At 38.1% G+C, this 18,835-nt stretch overlaps 1 protein-coding gene across 2 annotated transcripts in view; it reads right to left on the reverse strand.

Annotated features, from left to right (window-relative positions):
* Positions 1-1,229: 1,229 nt before the first annotated feature.
* The window catches only part of LOC113469254, a 53,520-nt gene continuing 35,914 nt past the window's right edge, over positions 1,230-18,835 (reverse strand). For both annotated transcript variants that reach the window (XM_026826800.1, XM_026826799.1), the window contains exon 4: positions 1,230-1,310. In XM_026826800.1, coding sequence (XP_026682601.1) covers positions 1,240-1,310 — 71 coding nt within the window. In that variant the 3' untranslated portion in view covers positions 1,230-1,239. The remainder of the gene's footprint in view (positions 1,311-18,835) is intronic.

Raw genomic sequence — 18,835 nt, forward strand, 5'->3', positions numbered from 1 at the left:
TTAAAAACAAGGTGTATATTTATTAGACAAGGACTCTAGATGAGTTAACGGGTGCTTTTTATCGAGAAATTCGTGCTGTAGCCCAAAAAATGCAAGATACAGTATATCGAATTTTGAACCAGATTGAGTGTTTTCAAAATTAGGGCGATTTTTCGGCTAGCGTTGTCTTCCACTCCTGATCACCATCACAAAAAAATGCCCCAAAAAGTAAACCTCATTTTGTTATTTTTCATTTAAAATAAATAAAATTTTATCTTGAAAATTGAACGTGTAGCATCATTTTAAAAACCGTCTGGTAACTCTGGGTCACCCTATACTTTACTTGCAGGAAACATGGTAATACTTTGTGATTCGTATGATGTAAAACTTGAAATACAAATAAAACTGATCTGACATCAATTAAGGGAAGTAGAAAGCTACAATGACGTCAACTTTTGGGTAAATAATAAAATATTTCGTCAGCTATCTTCAATATATTCTAGTATTTATGTAGGTACATAATTATACTTTCCACCTATCTCTCCAATAAGGGTATCTCTATAAATATCTTCAATCATCTCCATTTCACCGCCTCCAATGCTACACAATAGGTGTAGGTGGATAATGCATCAAGAATGTCAGGATTCACAGGATTGGGATGTGGGAGGATAAGACGTATTATGTGCTTTCTACACAGTGGATTTGAATAAACCTTTAAGTCCTGAGCCTGATGTCCTCTATTCGTTCAGGCCACGCCCCAGTAACAGTATGTCAAACGGTCACTTATTTTTGGGGAAAAGGACAAAAACATCTTTCTTGTAAAAAGGGCGATTTGAATTATTGACCTTAAGATTTGAAAGGGTTGAAAAGTAAAATCTCAATACCAAGAGAGAAAATGGAAAATGGCCTGGAAAATCTATCGCAATCGGGTCTTAATTAATTACCACATATACTTTATCTCTTTCAATTTATTTTTTCTCAGGATGCTCTCAGCCTCAATTGTTTTCTGTCAGGTACATAAATCATTCAAAAACCTCTTAGCTCAAACTAAATGGTTCTCAACTTTTTTGAGAACAACACTTTCGAAAGAGGCTAGATAGGTATTGGTGATCGAAGATCTTACTGTTTTAAACTTTAGTAGAAAATTTTTCCTAGCCAAACTACAGCGTTTTTCTTTTTTGAGGTGATTTACCGCAGGTTGTTGAGCACTGGATTTAGAACAATCTGCCTTAAAACCCTCAACAAATGTTCATTTTTAACTTACCTAATGATCCAGAGATAACGGAACAATTTAGTGAGATACATCACCAAGACTTGGACGATTTTCTTACCTGAGAACAAGAAGATAAAGAAGATTACATTAGAAAAAGAGAAGATTTATAGGAGATCTACGAAAACAATAGGAATTGGGGGAGTATTTATTTCGTTTATCAATTTATCACACAACTGAACTTCAACACAATATCGATCATAACAGTTCAAGCTATTGAAATCGTACATGTAAAATCGACTTTTCGTTCAGTATTAGACATTGTATAGAGGCAAGTTTCGAAAAAGCGGTAGAGATGCAGAGAGAAATAGTTCAATCGTTCTACATAATTTGGTGCCTATACCTATCTTATTGTTCTTCTGAAGGTCTCTCTCTTTCTCTTTATACAGCTGTACGAGTGAAATGGAAATCTAATCTATCCTAGTCTATACAGAGCTAGTAGAAATTACGTCAAACAATACAATCTATCATCAGTAAACAATGGTTTCATTGTTTAGGCAAGAAAATTCCCAACTTTCTTTTGTATCGTGAAAAGTGTAGGACAATGATTTCTCATTCTGCCATGAGCTGTGAAATCAAATGGCCTTACATACTGATACTGCCCCTGGGGTATAACATTGTTACATAATAAATGATAGTGGGAAATATCCCCAATGTGTCAAACATTGGACTAAATATCAGCTTAGGTATGACAAGAAATGAAAACTTTATCTGATTGAACAAACTACAACCTATGTATGTCTATTTTTATCCCACTGTCTTGAATATGTCAAATGGTTTAATAACATCTATGACAAGAAACACTACATGAAAACTTTATAATCATGAGCAACCTTCTTAGTACGTATCATACAAGAGCTGCACGGCAAAGGTCCCGAGTTCGATTGCCAGAGTCATATAGATTTTAGGTTGTAAAGAGAATACCAAGCGGTATTAACTAAAAAGAAATTTTTAAAATTGATGATTGATATGTTGATAAAAATACTAATGATCCTCCCGCAAAAACAAAATTATTTTGTGAGATTACCATTTTCTGGACATTAGGAGTAGTCTGAAGAATTTGAAGAACTTAAGCGATAAACGAGTAAGCGATTGTAGTGACAGAAAAGCGATTGAGATAAAATATTTTATTATATGCTACTGATTTCATTCGAAGTACCCAGTACGGCCATTAGCCATTATGGGTTTGCTATGGATACTGGTCAATGATAATTACATCCCATTTTTCTTCCCATTACCATTAAGTTAAGTGAAGCGTTTTAATATCTCCGATGGAAAAATAAAATGGGAGCGTAGGTTATTAAATTCTGGAGCTCACATCATGAATTAATCAACAGATTTCATCTGGGCTTGACTGGACAATTACTTCTCAGTTCACCTCCTCTTTCTCCTCATCCAGTACCTAATGGCGTGGACAGTTGAGTATGATGACTTTCCTGACCTCGTCCTTTTCTCCTCCTCCTTCCCTTTTCTTCTTCCTCTGTGCCTCTCTCCCTTTTTCTTTCATCTCATATTCCTCATCCATTATTCACTTCATATTTCTTCTTATCCTTAGTCAGTATAGCTGAAAACCGTCAAAAAGTGGTCGAAATCCGCCAAAAAGCTACCAAAATGCCGCCATCTGCAGTACCTATCCTAACCAAAAGTTTTGTGCTGCATCCTTGTCACATTATACAGCTGTATGCCAAATTTCAAGTCTCTAGCTCTTACCGTTCTCGAGATATTTTGTTTACAGACAGACAGACGGACAGGCACACGGACCAATGGCTGAAACTTTGGATTTAGGCTCTAGGGACCTCAAAACGTGTTTTAGCACCAAAAACTGACCATCGAAAATTTGACCCGATTACATTACTTTCCTTCCTATAGGATAAGGAAAGTAAAAAAGAAGGAGAAAGAAGAGGAAGTGAAATAAGAGAAGAGAAAAGGGAGAGTATAAGAAGTAAGAGGAGAAGGAAAAGAAGAGTGAGGCAAACCGCACCAAAACCAACTACATATATGTATAAATTGAGTGGGAGAGAGAGAGGGGGGGAGACAAAGTGGCGAAAAAGGGTATAGAATTATTTAAAAAGAGAAAGAAAGAGGAATGTGAGATGGAAAATTTATTTAGGAGATTACAAATGCATTTCAGCCATCAGTTCTCATGAGAATTTCAGCACTTTTTTTTACCACTTGTTTTTATTGATTTCAAACCGAAGTTGTCAATGTGGAATGCTTAATACTTTATGAGAAACAAGACTTGTCAATCTGGAATACTGAATACTCCATGAAATGCATTAGCTTCTTTAAAAAACAAACTTCTCTTTATAAAAGCATATTTTCTCTCTCCCGATTTTAGAAATTTGAACCAATTCCACTATTTTCTTTTACGCCAGAAAAAGAAGGTCGATTTTCTCATTTGATTGTGAACCCTGGAAAATAATAAAGAACAATACTCCTGGAGAGCCTCTATGAAGGCGCAGATTCATAGAGGCAACAGAATGTAACTAAAGGGAATTTAGCTAAAAACGAAGTGAGGTAGGTAAAAATAACAACAATAATAATGAAAAAATCAGATAAAACACAGAGAGTAGGAAGGAAGGTATCAAAACTTTTGCTTCTCAAATTGAAATCATTGTTTTGAAAGCTCACAAAACTCTGTCAAACTTTCAGTTTTTTTCCAAGTAACTTTTTTTTCACATAAAAATTTCATGCTGAAAAGTGTTCAAATGGGGAGAGCTTTCTCTGTTGCTTTCATAAATCATAAATTCCGTGCTCTTTCGGTCATTGCACTCTCTTTGTATGCGGGAGGCCCGAGTTTGATTCCTCTCTCATATTACAGGAATTACTATAGGAATATGTTGGTTGTTTTAAAATATTCGCTACAAAGAATACAAAATCTATCTTCTATTTTTCTATCCCCCTCATTCTGCCGTATAAATTTTAGTAAATTTGGCACATCCACTATACGAAGAACAATGCATTTCACTTGAAAAAGGCGAGGCGTTGCGTTGCTATTTCTAATTAATTTTTGATGAATATCACAAGAGGACTTGAAAAACTAAATTATAAAAAAGTAATTATTGGTGGCAAAAAGAAGGAGAAGAAAAAGAAAAAAAAATCTCAAAGAACCCTTAAAACCAATTGTGCAGAAAGCTGACTTGGTGATTTTTCCGACCTTGTTGTCACAACTAGTGAAATCCTTGAAAAAACCTTAGAATAAGAACTCTCGAGAAAATAACTATCTCAAAAGCTTATCTCATATCCTTCAGGCAAGGGTATCATCACAATATCTAGCATCAGCATTCAAAGATTTTTTTACTAAATGGACAATGAAATGAGCATAAGGTTAGTGGCAGGGGTAGTCATCTCCGTCATTTTCACGAAAATACGAGTAGAAGAAAAAGGGGCGTATCGAATGCAATCTGAAGTCAACGTAAATTGATTATTTCATGTGGGAGGCAGCCCCTTAAGTGCTATAAGGGCATATCAGTATTCGCCTTTTTGCTGGGTCTCTACAAGCTCCTCAACAGTCGTCATAAAGCTTACGCCCTTCAACACAAAATCTCTCGCTGTGAAGTCAGAAGTCAAACTGAAGTAAAATTTGGACAATCATTGGAATTGATGGTTCAGTGCTACTTGAAAACCAGCATTTTGTTCATAATATGGAGTATTGTTTAAACCGAAAGGTAGCAACATGTGTTGGTATTGTCCCCGAGGATTGCTTGCTCAGGAATCAGCGTTGCTGAACGTTACTCAACTTCGGTGATTCATCGGAAACCGGTGCCAAACGGTTGTCTATTCAGGAACCAACTACACTCAAGGTTGCTCAACTTCGGTGAGCCATCGGGTGGATGCAACTTGTAGGGAACGTAAATTGCTCAGGAAAAAGTTGAAACTGTTGACAAAACGGAACGATAAAGTGAAGAACGTGTTACATCAACATATGAAATATCAAGTGTCAAGTCTCTAACTATCTATGACTTATGACTATAGTTATGCTAGAAGCCGTTTTTTGCTACAGCTTTTACTAATTGGAGAGCTCTTAAGAGACGAGTGAGAAAGAGGGGAGAAAAGAGAGAGAGAGAGAGAGAGAGAGAGAGAGAGAGAGAGAGAGAGAGACGGTTTTTCATTGTGTACAGTAGTTTAGTTGAGCGTTGAAGTTTTTTCTAGACTCACGATCTCAAGAGAGAAACAGAGATGGAAAAAGAGGTGAAGGAAACATAAGAGGAGAGAGAGAGAGAGACTGTGTGTGTGTGTGTGTGTGTGTGTGTGTGTGTGTGTGTGTGTGTGTGTGTGTGTGTGTGTGTGTGTGTGTGTGTGTGTGTGTGTGTGTGTGTGTGTGTGTGTGTGTGTGTGTGTGTGTGTGTGTGTGTGTGTGTGTGTGTGTGTGTGTGTGTGTGTGTGTGTGTGTGTGTGTGTGTGTGTGTGTGTGTGTGTGTGTGTGTGTGTGTGTGTGTGTGTGTGTGTGTGTGTGTGTGTGTGTGTGTGTGTGTGTGTGTGTGTGTGTGTGTGTGTGTGTGTGTGTGTGTGTGTGTGTGTGTGGGAGAGAGAGAGAGAGAGAAAAGAAAGAATATTAGAAAGAAAGTGTGAAGTGAGCGAAAGAAATAATGATGAGGAGAAGAAGAGAGAAACAGAAGGGATGACATGGAGATAAAAAGAAGCATAGAGGAAGGAAAAGAAGCTAAAGAGGAAGAAGAAGAGGCAGAAAGGGCAGAAGCAGCAAAAGAAGAGTATAGTGTTGAAAATGTACTTTAAGCTTTCTCTTCAATATTTTTTACTCCCTTGTTATTGTTTGGGATACGTTGAGTTTCAATTTTTCCCTTGTTAGTTAAGGTCTAGGACTTTAGATCGTCCATGAAATTTGCAAGAGAGGGGATTATGTTAGGGATTATGTAGTGTATTATGTGATAGTCAAGAGGAGAGTGTTGAAAATCTCTCGCTGTTATTATGAGTATGTATTATGTACGTACATGGCTCTTCACTAGTTTACAGTGTCTAGTATACAGTATACGTGCAAGAAGTATGTTTGTGTCCGAACATTATGTTCACTTGCTCTCATAGATTTTGAAGTGTTTTACTGCTGTACTACTCAGTTGTTACATTGCCCTGGTTGCAGAAGTCCAAAAAAGCACTAAAGGTAGCTACTACAGAATGGACTGAATAAGGTCTCCTGTATTATTCGTACAGTACAAAACCCACATTAAATAGGGTAAGTGGTAAAGAAAAGTCGTCACGACTGTTCTCTCTTGATTAGATTATCACAAATGTCGTTTGAATTGACTTGGATTCAATCCACTGACCTAAAGATCCGAAGGTCACAGCAATAACCACTTCAATACTGAAGTTGGTTTGAAAGTTGTTAAATGGAACTAGGTACATTTTCTTGACAAATAAATTGGATGGTCTCACTCTAATCTCTCTATTTCTTTCTCTCTCATTCTCTCTCTCTCTCCTCATCATATGGGAAAACTCTCAATTTCTTTCTCACTCTCGCATATAATTATATATTTTGGCATTTCTTTCACGCTTCACATAAGCTATAATATCACGTACATCTCTCTCTCGCCTGTCAAATCCTCATTTCCTTCTGGAAGGAAGAAAATTTATTATCCTGTGAGAAGAGCAAGGTATTCCTTCATACAGTTTGCGGAAAAAATGATTAGAAAATGTATGAAGGAACGGAAGTATAACGAACGTAGTACTCGTAGATATAATGGAGGGAAGTGGGTTGCACGTCAATAAACGTAAAGGAAAAGCCGCACGAGAAATTATTAAATATGAAATAAATTGAATATTCATGAAATTGATAGCCCGTATCAAAATGTGAGTTGGCTTTGAAATAATTATAAATGTGGGAGTATTTGAACGAAGCCTATGAAAATTCATATGAAATATCGAGTGTGGGTTTTATCGGCTTTTTTCAGAAGAGTAGTTATACACTAAACCAGGGGTTCTTATACTGAGATTGTACCTTCACACGGATGTGGATTGATGACGAACAAAGAAAATACACAATGTGCGCTTTTAGCGCAGATCAATGTGTTCTAGTACAAAAGCTGCGTCCAAAGAGTTTAGACTTTCTTTAGGGAAAATAAAACCGTGAAATGAAGAAATGGAGAGGGAGAGAGGAAAAGAAGAACGAACATGCAATACATGAAGAAGATGGAAGAGAGAGAGAGAGAGACAAATTTATTTTTAAGAGAAAATAAGTGGGAGAAAAAAGTACGTGTGAAAAAGTTGTTAGATGAAGTGCATTGTGAAAATTGCAACAAAATTATCAATGTAAATGTGACACAATATTGCGGAAAGAGGAGGACAAGGAAAAAGAAAAGACCGAGGAAGAGACGAAGGAGGAGGAAGAGAAAAGGATGAAAGAGGGGAAAAGGATAAAGAAGGAAAAAGGAGAGCAAGAAGCTACGCGGAATAATAACAAAATTATCAATGTAAATGTGACACAATATTGCGGAAAGAGGAGGACAAGGACAAAGAAAAGACCGAGAAAGAGACGAAGGAGGAGGAAGAGAAAAGGATGAAAGAGGGGAAAAGGATAAAGAAGGAAAAAGGAGAGCAAGAAGCTACGCGGAATAATATACATTGATATCAAAAAGGTCAAAAAGACACCCGAAATACTGCGGTAAATACTGACTGTCACATTTGCAATGGGTCGGTTTTCCATGAATTCCAGTTCGGTCAAATTTCGTCTAAATTTCACATCCAGTTTTATCAATTTGTTGGAGAATAGAATTTCAAAAGGTACCACAGCCCCCACACACTTCCTCTAGTTTCATCATCAATGGCAGGTAAGTAATTTTGTACTTATCAATGTAAAATGTCAACATTTTCAACCTCACGCTTCATACAGCAACAAGCTACCTACCTCCTCACATTAATATATCAGTCTGAGTGAGGCCGGACAAATACAGCAGCACGCATACGGCCCAGACGATCACCCATCGTGATTGGTATCGAACCAATCACGCGCAACGTTGCTTAACTTCAGTGCTTGTAAATCATTCACTATCCAATCATAATTTCAAACTTTTTAATGTAAATATACTGACATGCCAAAGAATCGATAGATGCTACTCGTAACAACCAGGATTTCTCGTCACAGTGTTGCAACGTTCCTCAAACACTTTTCCCGAGGAAGCAGAAGCTCGACAGAGCACATTTCTTTCTCCTCCCTTCTGTGCGTTCACATTCACCCTCGTTATGACTTCATTCACTTGTTGCTCTTTCGGCATAGCGGTGAAAAACCTCATATATCTCGAAAATAAAGGCGTTTATGTCGGGAGTAGTGCTATTATGTTGTGCTATGTGCTGAAGTCATTGCCTGGCATGACTGCACGGTGGGGTTTGTTTTTGTTTTAGAAAATAGGTTGTGTTGAAAAAGCTTTATTCCGAGTTGTTCTAACGTTAGGCAGTGGGTACACTTAATACACTTGAGACCTGCTTTATCAGTCAAGAGTAGGGTTCCGAGTGGTTCTAACGTTAGGCAGTGGGTACGCTTAATACACTTGAGACCTGCTTCATCAGTCAAGAGTAGGGTACATACACATACGGAATATCGGGTAATACATAATTGGGTTGATTTTTCACGACACTTACCTATTCTAAAATCTAAATTATAGATCCTTACGACCAGCCAGGTCAATAGTCTCATTTTGACTTTATGTTGTTGCAAGAACTAGGAATAGTAAGACAGAAAGGAAGAGAAGGGCAGAGAGAGAGAGAGCGTCGGAGGGAGAGAGAGAAATTTCAGGTCAGGTATATGTAGACAAAAGATGATTTGACCTCAGTAATTAAGTATCCGTTTAAAATTACCCGGGTACCCAAGTCTTACCCTAATATTTCGACGATTAAACGGGTAACCGGATATCACCAACCTTGGACGAAATCTCAGAGAAAATAGGTTGGGTCAGGAGGAAACACAGGAAAATTAGGGAATAGAGGAAATCTGGGTTTCAATCCTCCATTTGACGACAAGCTAGCCTTACCCTGAGTAGGATCGGGAAAAGCTAGTAGCACGCTAGCACGTGATTGCCCAGGTGGTCACCCATCTCATGCGAAAGTTTGCACAACTTTGGTGATCCATCGAGAACTGGTGCATTCAACTTACCATCGTCGCTAGCTATAAAGAGACCTTTTCACTCGATTCTTTTATTATTTTCCTTTGGGTACATTTCGTCCCTTTTCATTCAGAAAGGCAGAAAAAATTAGTTTCCCGGAGGAAACTTGTTTGGCTTTAGCTGCTGGCTAAACAACTTTATTGGTATTTAAAAAGGAAAATAACTAAAGCACGTAACATACGTAAACATACTTCTAAACATAACAAAGGAACATAACCAATACTTAACATATAGGATACCAGGTATATGTATACCCGTACACATAAATGTGGAACAAGAAGGCAAATGAAACCTGAATACATTATCCACTCATACCCCCATTTTGCGTCAGAGTGCACGGAATATTTCGTGTGTATTTTCTTCTTTTCCTTCTTCTCCTCCTCTTCCTTCGTTTTCTTTTTATTCTTCTCCTCCTCCCTCTCCTTCTTTTCCTCCTCCTCCTTCTTCTCCTCGTTCCCTCTCTCCTCCTTTTGCCATTATTATGTCAATGTGAGTAGGTTTAGATACGTACGGTTTTCCAAACGAGCTTGTTTTTAGTCCGTCCTTCCTTTATCATTACAATAGTAATAAAAAGGTATAAGGGACGGACTATTGTATTCGCCTCGGTGTCGTCTGTTCCTTCTTCACTCCGTTCCCTTTCTCCTCCTTTTGCCATTATTATGTCAATGTGAGTAGGTTTAAATATACATACGGTTTTCCAAACGAGCTTGTTTTTTCCCGTTTTCCGTCTTATTCTTCTTCTTTTGTTTCTTCTTATTTGTCTAATTTGTCATGCGCCTTTAAGAATAAGAGATAAGAAATATCTACTAGGTATGTACCTGATTACATCTTCCGTATCAAAAAGTCCACTCTGAGGCTTAGGGGCAAACAGCCCTGAAATGCGGGAGCGTATCCGAATCTCATAATTACGAGTATATCTGGGTAGACTCTTGCATTAAAGATTAAGCATGTTATTGCCGGAGGCATCTTCTACCTTCAAATTGTTAGAGCTTTATTATTAGGTATTATAGGTATGTCTTCAAACTGTCAACAAAATTCTTACATCTCCTCACCTCACTTCTCACTGTCAAAATTTCTCGCGCATCCTAGATTTACCTCGAATAAGTAAACAGAAAACAACCTAAATTCCAACACAGCGAGCACACAAACTACCTCACATAATCTACAAAATCTAGGTACCTCACACAAACTACACTCACAAAATCTACCTTGCTTCGTTCTTAGGGTGGTAGAAAATGTGAAAATTCGGGTAAAATTTTAATCAAGTGAAAACACTTTTCACTTTCGTTGAGAATCGCACTTTGTTGTTTTTAATAAGATGTATTCATCTCGGTGCCACTGGAGCCCTATTCAATTAGGGTTCCATCATTATGGGCTACGGGAACCCTAATTCAATTAGGGTTCCGTCAATCGGGATACGGATACGGGAGAGGTTTGATAGAGGGAACTCTAACAACGAAAGTCTTATCTTGAAATCGAATAGAAGTGGAGGAGGACAAGATAGGAGAGGGCCAGCCGTTACGAGAGCAAAACTTACCTACCTATCTTCTGTTAATTATAAAAAAAAACACTTAGTGTTAAAAATTTAACGTCAAGAGTTACCCTCCACAAAAAAGTACTGACATAAAAAAAAAGACTTCAATGTGGGACCTCCCTTCTACATTAGCTCTTCTAAATATGGAAATATAATTTTCCATCACTCCTAAATCAATTACGTTCCTGTTGAACCAATGATCCCGGATTACGATCTTGATCGCAGTGCACGGGCTAAAATGTTAAAAAATTAACGTCAAAAGTTACCCTCCACAAAAAAGTACTGATATAAAAAAGACGTCAATGTGGGACCTCCCTTCTACAGTAGCTCTTCTAAAGAAAATAATAATTTTCCATCACTCCTAAATCAATTACGTTCCTGTTGAACCAATGATCCCGGATTACGATCTTGATCGCAGTGCACGGGCTAAAAAATTCCCAGAGGGACGGGCCCAGCTTGTTGATTTATTATTACTATTATTATTTTTAGTGTCACATTGTTTTATGAAAACAAAAGGAATGATGACTTTATATTTTTTGCATACCTGTATTCGTCTGCTTCGTTGTTTGTTTTGCAGTTGTCATGACAACAGGACGAAGGCTAATGAATAGACCATGTGCTACTGCTAAACAATACAAGCATGATTATTAATGGATATGGAACTAATATAGAAAGTGAAGAACAGATGGAGAGAAGAAGGACGAGAAGGGAAAGTGAAAGTGAAGGTGAAGAGAGGAATCACGAGGAAGGTAGGTGGAGATGAGAGGGTGAGAAAGGCGGTAAAAGAAAATGAGGACAAAGCAAAGTGCTATTTTATGTTCTACCTAGACATAAACCCAACAATAACAATATTTCATAAGTTTTGGAAAATGTTTTAACCCCTTGGTCAACCAAAAATGTGCTTCTTCGAGAGAAAAATACCCAAATTGACAAATTGTTCCAACTTTCCAACTTAAATTTCTCGGGCGACCGCAGACCTCCGGTGTCTGTGGCTAAATTTGTCTCCGGTAAGTTGTCAGGCCGGCGCGGTGGCCGGATGAAAATGGAAATCTCATATTTTTCACCTAAAACTATGAAAAAAAATGGAGTTTGTGGAAATACCTTCCCGAATACTAGACAAGCTTTAAATTTCGGCCATAGACGACATAGACGTATACGATTTGAAAACACTAAGGTCAACGGGGATATTAAGGAGCGCGGTAGCGCTCCGCCCCGCCAAGTCAAGAAAGTTTGACCGTCATTACTATACGAATGGTAATGAGCTAATACGTGCAAAACCGAAATTTTTAGTATGACCATGGTGTGGCATATGACGGTATGAACCACGAGAGAGAGAGTACAACTTACACCTTTAGATATCTAGTGAAAAACAAATATTTAGTGTACAAGAAGTAGGAAAGAAAAGGGTTGACATACACCTAATAAATCATTTCGTACACATTGAGAACGTGAGGAAAAACTTGACTAATACTTTGGAAGATACTGTTACGAAAGTAAAGGACTTAAGGAGTACCAGAAAATAAAGGCTAGAGAGAAAATTTAAAGGGCTTTACGAGCTTCCTGAAGGTCATTTAGTTCAAAAACTAATTAGTCAATTTTCTTTGTGTTCAACATTTTTCATCCAATTCAAACAAACCGTGCGAGAGTTATCTGGGACAAAGAATCAATAATAGTGAAATGGCCTAGTTAAAACATAAAACTCGCTTTGTTTGTTCAATTACGTTAAAAAATCCTCTCAAACACACCTCAGTGTTTCAGGAAAAGGGAAATGAAACAGATGATTAACTTTGATTTGAAATCTAGTTCAATCTTTACAAAGTGTACAATCAAGCAGCCGAACAATAACGTACCTATTTGTTAGATTAGAAACAGGGTTACGATTTGCTGTGTTGCCAAAGACCCCCATATGAGCATCTGGCAAGAAAGGAGGGGGGAGGAAAGGGATTCATTTAGCGTGAAAATCTCAAGCTGTTTCTGTACGCTTAGTCTCGGTCTGTTGTCTCCAGTGTTGCCAGTGGTGTATGTGGAGGGTGCAACAGGGGGCAACACTAGGACCTCGAACCTCTAACACAAATTCAGAGAGATCACGGAAATAAGGTCTATCCGGTTTAACTGCTTAACCCAGTTTAATTGACCGGTAAATTTAAACCGGACAGTTCAGACCTTTCTCTCTCTCTTTCTATTTCATCTCAACAGAGTTCAATCTCCCCAAAGCCCCACCACTACAAAATGGATATTTCTAATCAACACGTATAGTTTATTGCATATGTGACGTGTTACACATGTCTTACTGTAGGGGATATTTCCATATTCTAACCACCAGCATATCTTATGTGTGTGGGTATTCAGCGATGATCCTCATCTATCAGGAATTAATAAGGATAAAAGGGAGATAGAAAGAGAGAGAGATAGGAATAGTAAGACAGAAACGAAGAGAAGGGCAGAGAGAGAGAGAGAGAGAGAGAACGTCGGAGGGAGAGAGAGAAATTTCAGGTCAGGTATATGTAGACAAAAGATGATTTGACCTCAGTAATTAAGTATCCGTTTTAAATTACCCGGGTACCCAAGTCTTATCCTAATATTTCGACGATTAAACGGGTACCCGGATATCACCAACCTTGGACGAAATCTCAGAGAAAATAGGTTGGGTCAGGAGGAAACACAGGAAAATTAGGGAATAGAGGAAATCTTAAGAGACAGAGGAAGAGAAATGAAAGGAAGGAAGAGTAATATTGAGGAAGAGAAGAAAGAAGGAGAAAGGGTAATAGTGAGAAAGGTATATAGATTATAGATAGAAAAGAGAAGTAGAGAAACATAAGGGAAGAAAGGAAGGAGTAAGAAAGGTATAGTGGAAAGGGAAATGTATTATCTAAGAGAATTTTGCAGGAAGACATAATGGTTCCTTGGTTAATTAGTAGACCGCCGTATCTTAATATTCTATGAATTATGATACCTATTCCATATCTAGAGATGAAAATGCCCAAAAACCTCGAAATTCTGTTTCGTGTTAATATAAGCCGGGCGGCGCTTCGAACTCTTGACGTTCGCGCGCCTCCCGACACGCTTGATTTGTCTTGAAAAGGGGGTAAAGTTCAAGCTTCCTTAATGTCTTACCGAAGAGAGAATGGATATCTTTCTAATTCAAATTAAAAGTTAAAGCAGCGTCCACACTATCGACCATAAAATAAGGACAGGCCGTTCTCTGCATAATTTTCCATCACTCCTAAATCAATTACGTTCCTGTTGAACCAATGATCCCGGATTACGATCTTGATCGCAGTGCACGGGCTAAAAAATTCCCGGAGGGACGGGCCCAGCTTGTTGATTTATTATTATTATTTTTAGTGTCACATTGTTTTATGAAAACAAAAGGAATGATGACTTTATATTTTTTGCATACCTGCATGTATTCGTCTGCTTCGTTGTTTGTTTTGTACATGATTGATATTTACCATAGCATCATGAATGACAGGAGAGAGAAAGAGAGAAACGTGAGAAGTTGTTAATTGAAAATCAGAAGATGAAAGAAGAGAGGAGTAAAAAAAAGAGAGAGAAAAGAGCAGGGTCGTATCTTTGAAGACAAAGGACAAGATAAAATGGAAAACTGTCATACAATTTTTCAAATAAATTGTTCAGAGTGAGGCTGTTAGAGGTACCAATGTACAAATTCGAAACAGGCAAGAGTGATTGAATATACAAAAGAAATAAGAAGATGGTCAGTAGAGATTGACAAACGTCTGAAAAAGGCTTTGATGAGAAATTGAGAAGATAATATTCTATTGGACTGAGAAGACCTTGCAAAAATAAGAGCTAAAGCAAAGTACGAAAGGATGATCAATTTTCATATGAAAATACATGTCTGTTGTAAATCATTCACTAGTAATTTTCTAACAATTAATTTTATTATAATAGCTACCTACCTAATTAATATTGGTAATCAATCCAACCACCTAATTTGCACTGACTGAATTGAACACATTAATTGCATAATAAATTAATATCAACATCTATAGAGGTATAATCACCAATCACTCGGAACAAAGGTGTGTTCCGGCGGAACATTTGATTTTTGACAAAAATACGGATTGTTCCGGGAAATAACGTACGGTTGGCAACCCTAGACCAACAGGAAGGAAGTTTACCTAAATGCATCTTTACAAACTTACAGAGTCATCCACTCAAATACCTAAAAGACTGTCAAATTCTCAAGGAAATGGTAAACATTCCATGTCTCCTTTGAGATAGGTACAAACTCGATTCTTATTTATGAGCGTCCTTCTGTATCTCTTGGGTCGAGCGAGGGTCCTGTGCAGTTGTGAATAGAAAGGAAGAGGGAAAAAGGGAGGAGAGAGAGAAAGGGAAGAGAGAGAGAAAGGAAGAGGGAAAAAGAGAGGAGAGAGAGAGAGAGAGAGAGGAGAGAGAGAAAGGAAGAGGGAAAAAGGGAGGAGAGAGAGAAAGGGAAGAGAGAGAGAAAGGAAGAGGGAAAAAGAGAGGAGAGAGAGAGAGAGAGACAGGGAGAGAGAGAGAAAGAGAGAAAGGAAGAGGGAAAAAGAGAGGAGAGAGAGAGACAGGGAGAGAGAGAAAGAGAAAGAGAGAAAGGAAGAGGGAAAAAGAGAGGAGAGGGAGAAAGGGAGCGAAACATCATAAATCTTCAACAGCTCGAAATGCAATACACTTGACGATGTTTAAATTAATTGGGATGAGCTATTTATTGCGGGAAAAAGTGTGTCATGAACAAGTAATTCGACTTGAATTAATTGCATAGTTGCATTCTCTGGGCGGTATTATTGAGGCGGGACTAAATGCATTTAAAATGCAATTATGACGGATTTTTTCATTCGACCGTATGATGCTTTAATCTACCTGTAGAGCATTTATTTATATGTCAAATTCTCAAGGAAATGGTAAACATTCCATGTCTCCTTTGAGATAGGTACGAACTCGATTCTTATTTAAGAGCGTCCTTCTGTATTTCTTGGGTCGAGCGAGGGTCCTGTACAGTTGTGAATAGTTGCTTATCACCCTGTATAGTTGGGTCAAATTCTCAAGGAAATGGTAAACATTCCATGTCTCCTTTGACATAGGTACGAACTCGATTCTTATTTAAGAGCGTCCTTCTGTATCTCTTGGGTCGAGCGAGGGTCCTGTGCAGTTGTGAATAGTTGCTTATCACCCTGTATAGTTGTGAGATGAATATAGATGTCATTTCTCTTTAATTCTTGACAATGATACCATTTCATGCATTTTAACTGTCAAGGTCATATGACGCGAATTGTCTTATCATTTATTTATTCATCATGATAATGATACTGTTGACAGAACTCGCTAGCCTGAGCACATTGTGGTGTGACTTCGCTTTGGTATTTGCGGTTATTCTACTAGTATTATTGATAATGATACTGTTGACAGAACTCGCTAGCCTGAGCACATTGTGGTGTGACTTCGCTTTGGTATTTGCGGTTATTCTACTAGTATTTGTGCTTCTGTCGTTGTGTCATTTGGTTTTTCATCTGCAACTCGGTATTTGGGGTTATGTCATTTTGACTCTTTGAGTAGTTGCAGTAGTCACACCACATTGTTACCCTACAAGCCACAATGTATTATATCTACCTCAGGGGTCCTCCCTCCCTATTATGACTTTGATATTTCTGACCTTCATTTATTTGCGGTTATTCTACTAGTATTTGTGCTTCTGTCGTTGTGTCATTTGGTTTTTCATCTGCAACTCGGTATTTGGGGTTATGTCATTATGACTCTTTGAGTAGTTGCAGTAGAGCAGTAGTCACACCACATTGTTACCCTACAAGCCACAATTTATTATATCTACCTGTCCTCAGGGGTTCTCCCTCCCTATTATGACTTTGATATTTCTGACCTTCATTCGCTATTTTTGGGGTTGTGTCATTCCCTAGTAATTTTATTGTGGTTGCAATACCTTTGTGTGACTAGCACCAGAAGAAAAGTGTATATACCTCGGTTATTGTCATGGTTGTGCTATCATTTGTGAATTGGGTATTTGTGATTGTATTATTTCTGACTTTGTTGGTGTTTGCGTAATCTTTTAAGACAGGTTCGTTATGGTTAAAGTCGAGATTACCTTCATTTGCTATTTTTGGGGTTGTGTCATTCCCTAGTAATTTTATTGTGGTTGCAATACCTATGTGTGAGTCACACCAGAAGAAAAGTTTATATACCTACTGTTACTCGGTTATTGTCGTGGTTGTGCTATCATTTGTGAATTGGGTATTTGTGATTGTATTATTTCTGACTTTGTTGGTGTTTGCGTAATCTTTTAAGACAGGTTCGTTATGGTTAAAGTCGAGATTCCATCCTGGACCTGCCATGTCAATCTTGAAAAATATCTGCATACCTCGGAGCACCACCTCCAGATTTCTTCACAAAAGAAAGAGTAATTTTCCTTTTCCCTCCTTCCTTTTTCTCTCCTTCTTCCTTTTTCTCTCTACCTCACTTTACCTCTCTCTTCTCTCTCTTTCCTCTCTCTCTCTCTAGAATTTTTCTTCCTCTTGTTTTCCCCGTATCGTTTTCTTTCAGCACTTTGAAATAAATAACCCTAAAAGAAACCAATTTAAAAGAAGTTTCTCTAAAAGTGGTCTCCGTGAAATGAGCAAATGAGAAAAAGAACAACTTGAAACAAGTGTACCTAAAAGAAGTCACCTTATAATAAACAATCCTAAAAGAGACCAACAGGAAGGAAGTTTACCTAAATGCATCTTTACAAACTTACAGAGTCATCCACTCAAATACCTAAAAGAATGTCAAATTCTCCTATTGAATGGTGCTTATTTGGGTGTTCTGTTGTAACATTTACAATATCTCTAACCGTTTAGTCAGTATAGCTGAAAACCGCCAAAAGCGGTCAAAATAACCGCAGCACCTATTTTAACCAAACGTTTTGTGTGGCATCCTTGTCAAGTTTCTAGCTCCACCGTTCTCGAGATATTTTGTTTACAGACTATGGCTGAAACTTTGGATTTAGGCTCTAGGGACCTCAAAACGTGTTTTGGCACTAAAATCTGACCATCGAAAATTTGAACCGATTACATTACTTTCCTTCCCATAGGATAAGGAAAGTAAAAAGGAAAAAAACGACAGAGAGAAAGGGGGAGAAAAAGAAGAAAGAAAGAGAGAGAGGAAAAGAGAGAGAGAAAGAAAGAGAGAGAGAGAGAAAGAAAGAGAGATAGACAGAGAGAGAGCATGACACATATTCATACTCATGGGGCAAAAGCTTAGTTTTTCTTTCAATGTCATACCTCATACCTTTACAATATCACAAACCTACGAGTATGTAGGTATCTACTTTTAGGCCAGCAACTCACTATCAGGTATAGACCTGACTGGTACAGCTGATCAGGTCCGCCTGTCAGGTCTACCTGATACATGGTGAGCACACACACTATCAGGTAGACCAGACAGGTATAGCTGAAAAGGTCAACTTGTCAGGTCTACCTGATGAGCATACATACTATCAGGTTGACATGACAGGTGGACCTGATAGTGAGTGGCTGGCCTTAGTCCTATACAATATCAGACACAACCTACCTACCCATCTGCCTACCTTTATACCAACCAACCAACCAACCAACCTACAGTACCTACCTATAAAATGGGTTCCTGTTCAATATCACATATCAACACCTACCTATACCTAGGTGCCTGTCTACCTACAATATATTTTTCATTTTTGAAAAATGGTGTTTGCACTCCTGAAAAGACATGACGGCTATTGTTGTCGCTAGGAGAGAGAGAGAGAGAGAGAGAGAGGAGAGAGAGAAAGGAAGAGGGAAAAAGGGAGGAGAGAGAGAAAGGGAAGAGAGAGAGAAAGGAAGAGGGAAAAAGAGAGGAGAGAGAGAGACAGGGAGAGAGAGAAAGAGAAAGAGAGAAAGGAAGAGGGAAAAAGAGAGGAGAGAGAGAGAGAGAGAG

Source organism: Diaphorina citri, unplaced genomic scaffold, assembly GCF_000475195.1.
Source record: "Diaphorina citri unplaced genomic scaffold, Diaci psyllid genome assembly version 1.1 scaffold1004, whole genome shotgun sequence".
NCBI lineage: Eukaryota > Metazoa > Arthropoda > Insecta > Hemiptera > Psyllidae > Diaphorina > Diaphorina citri.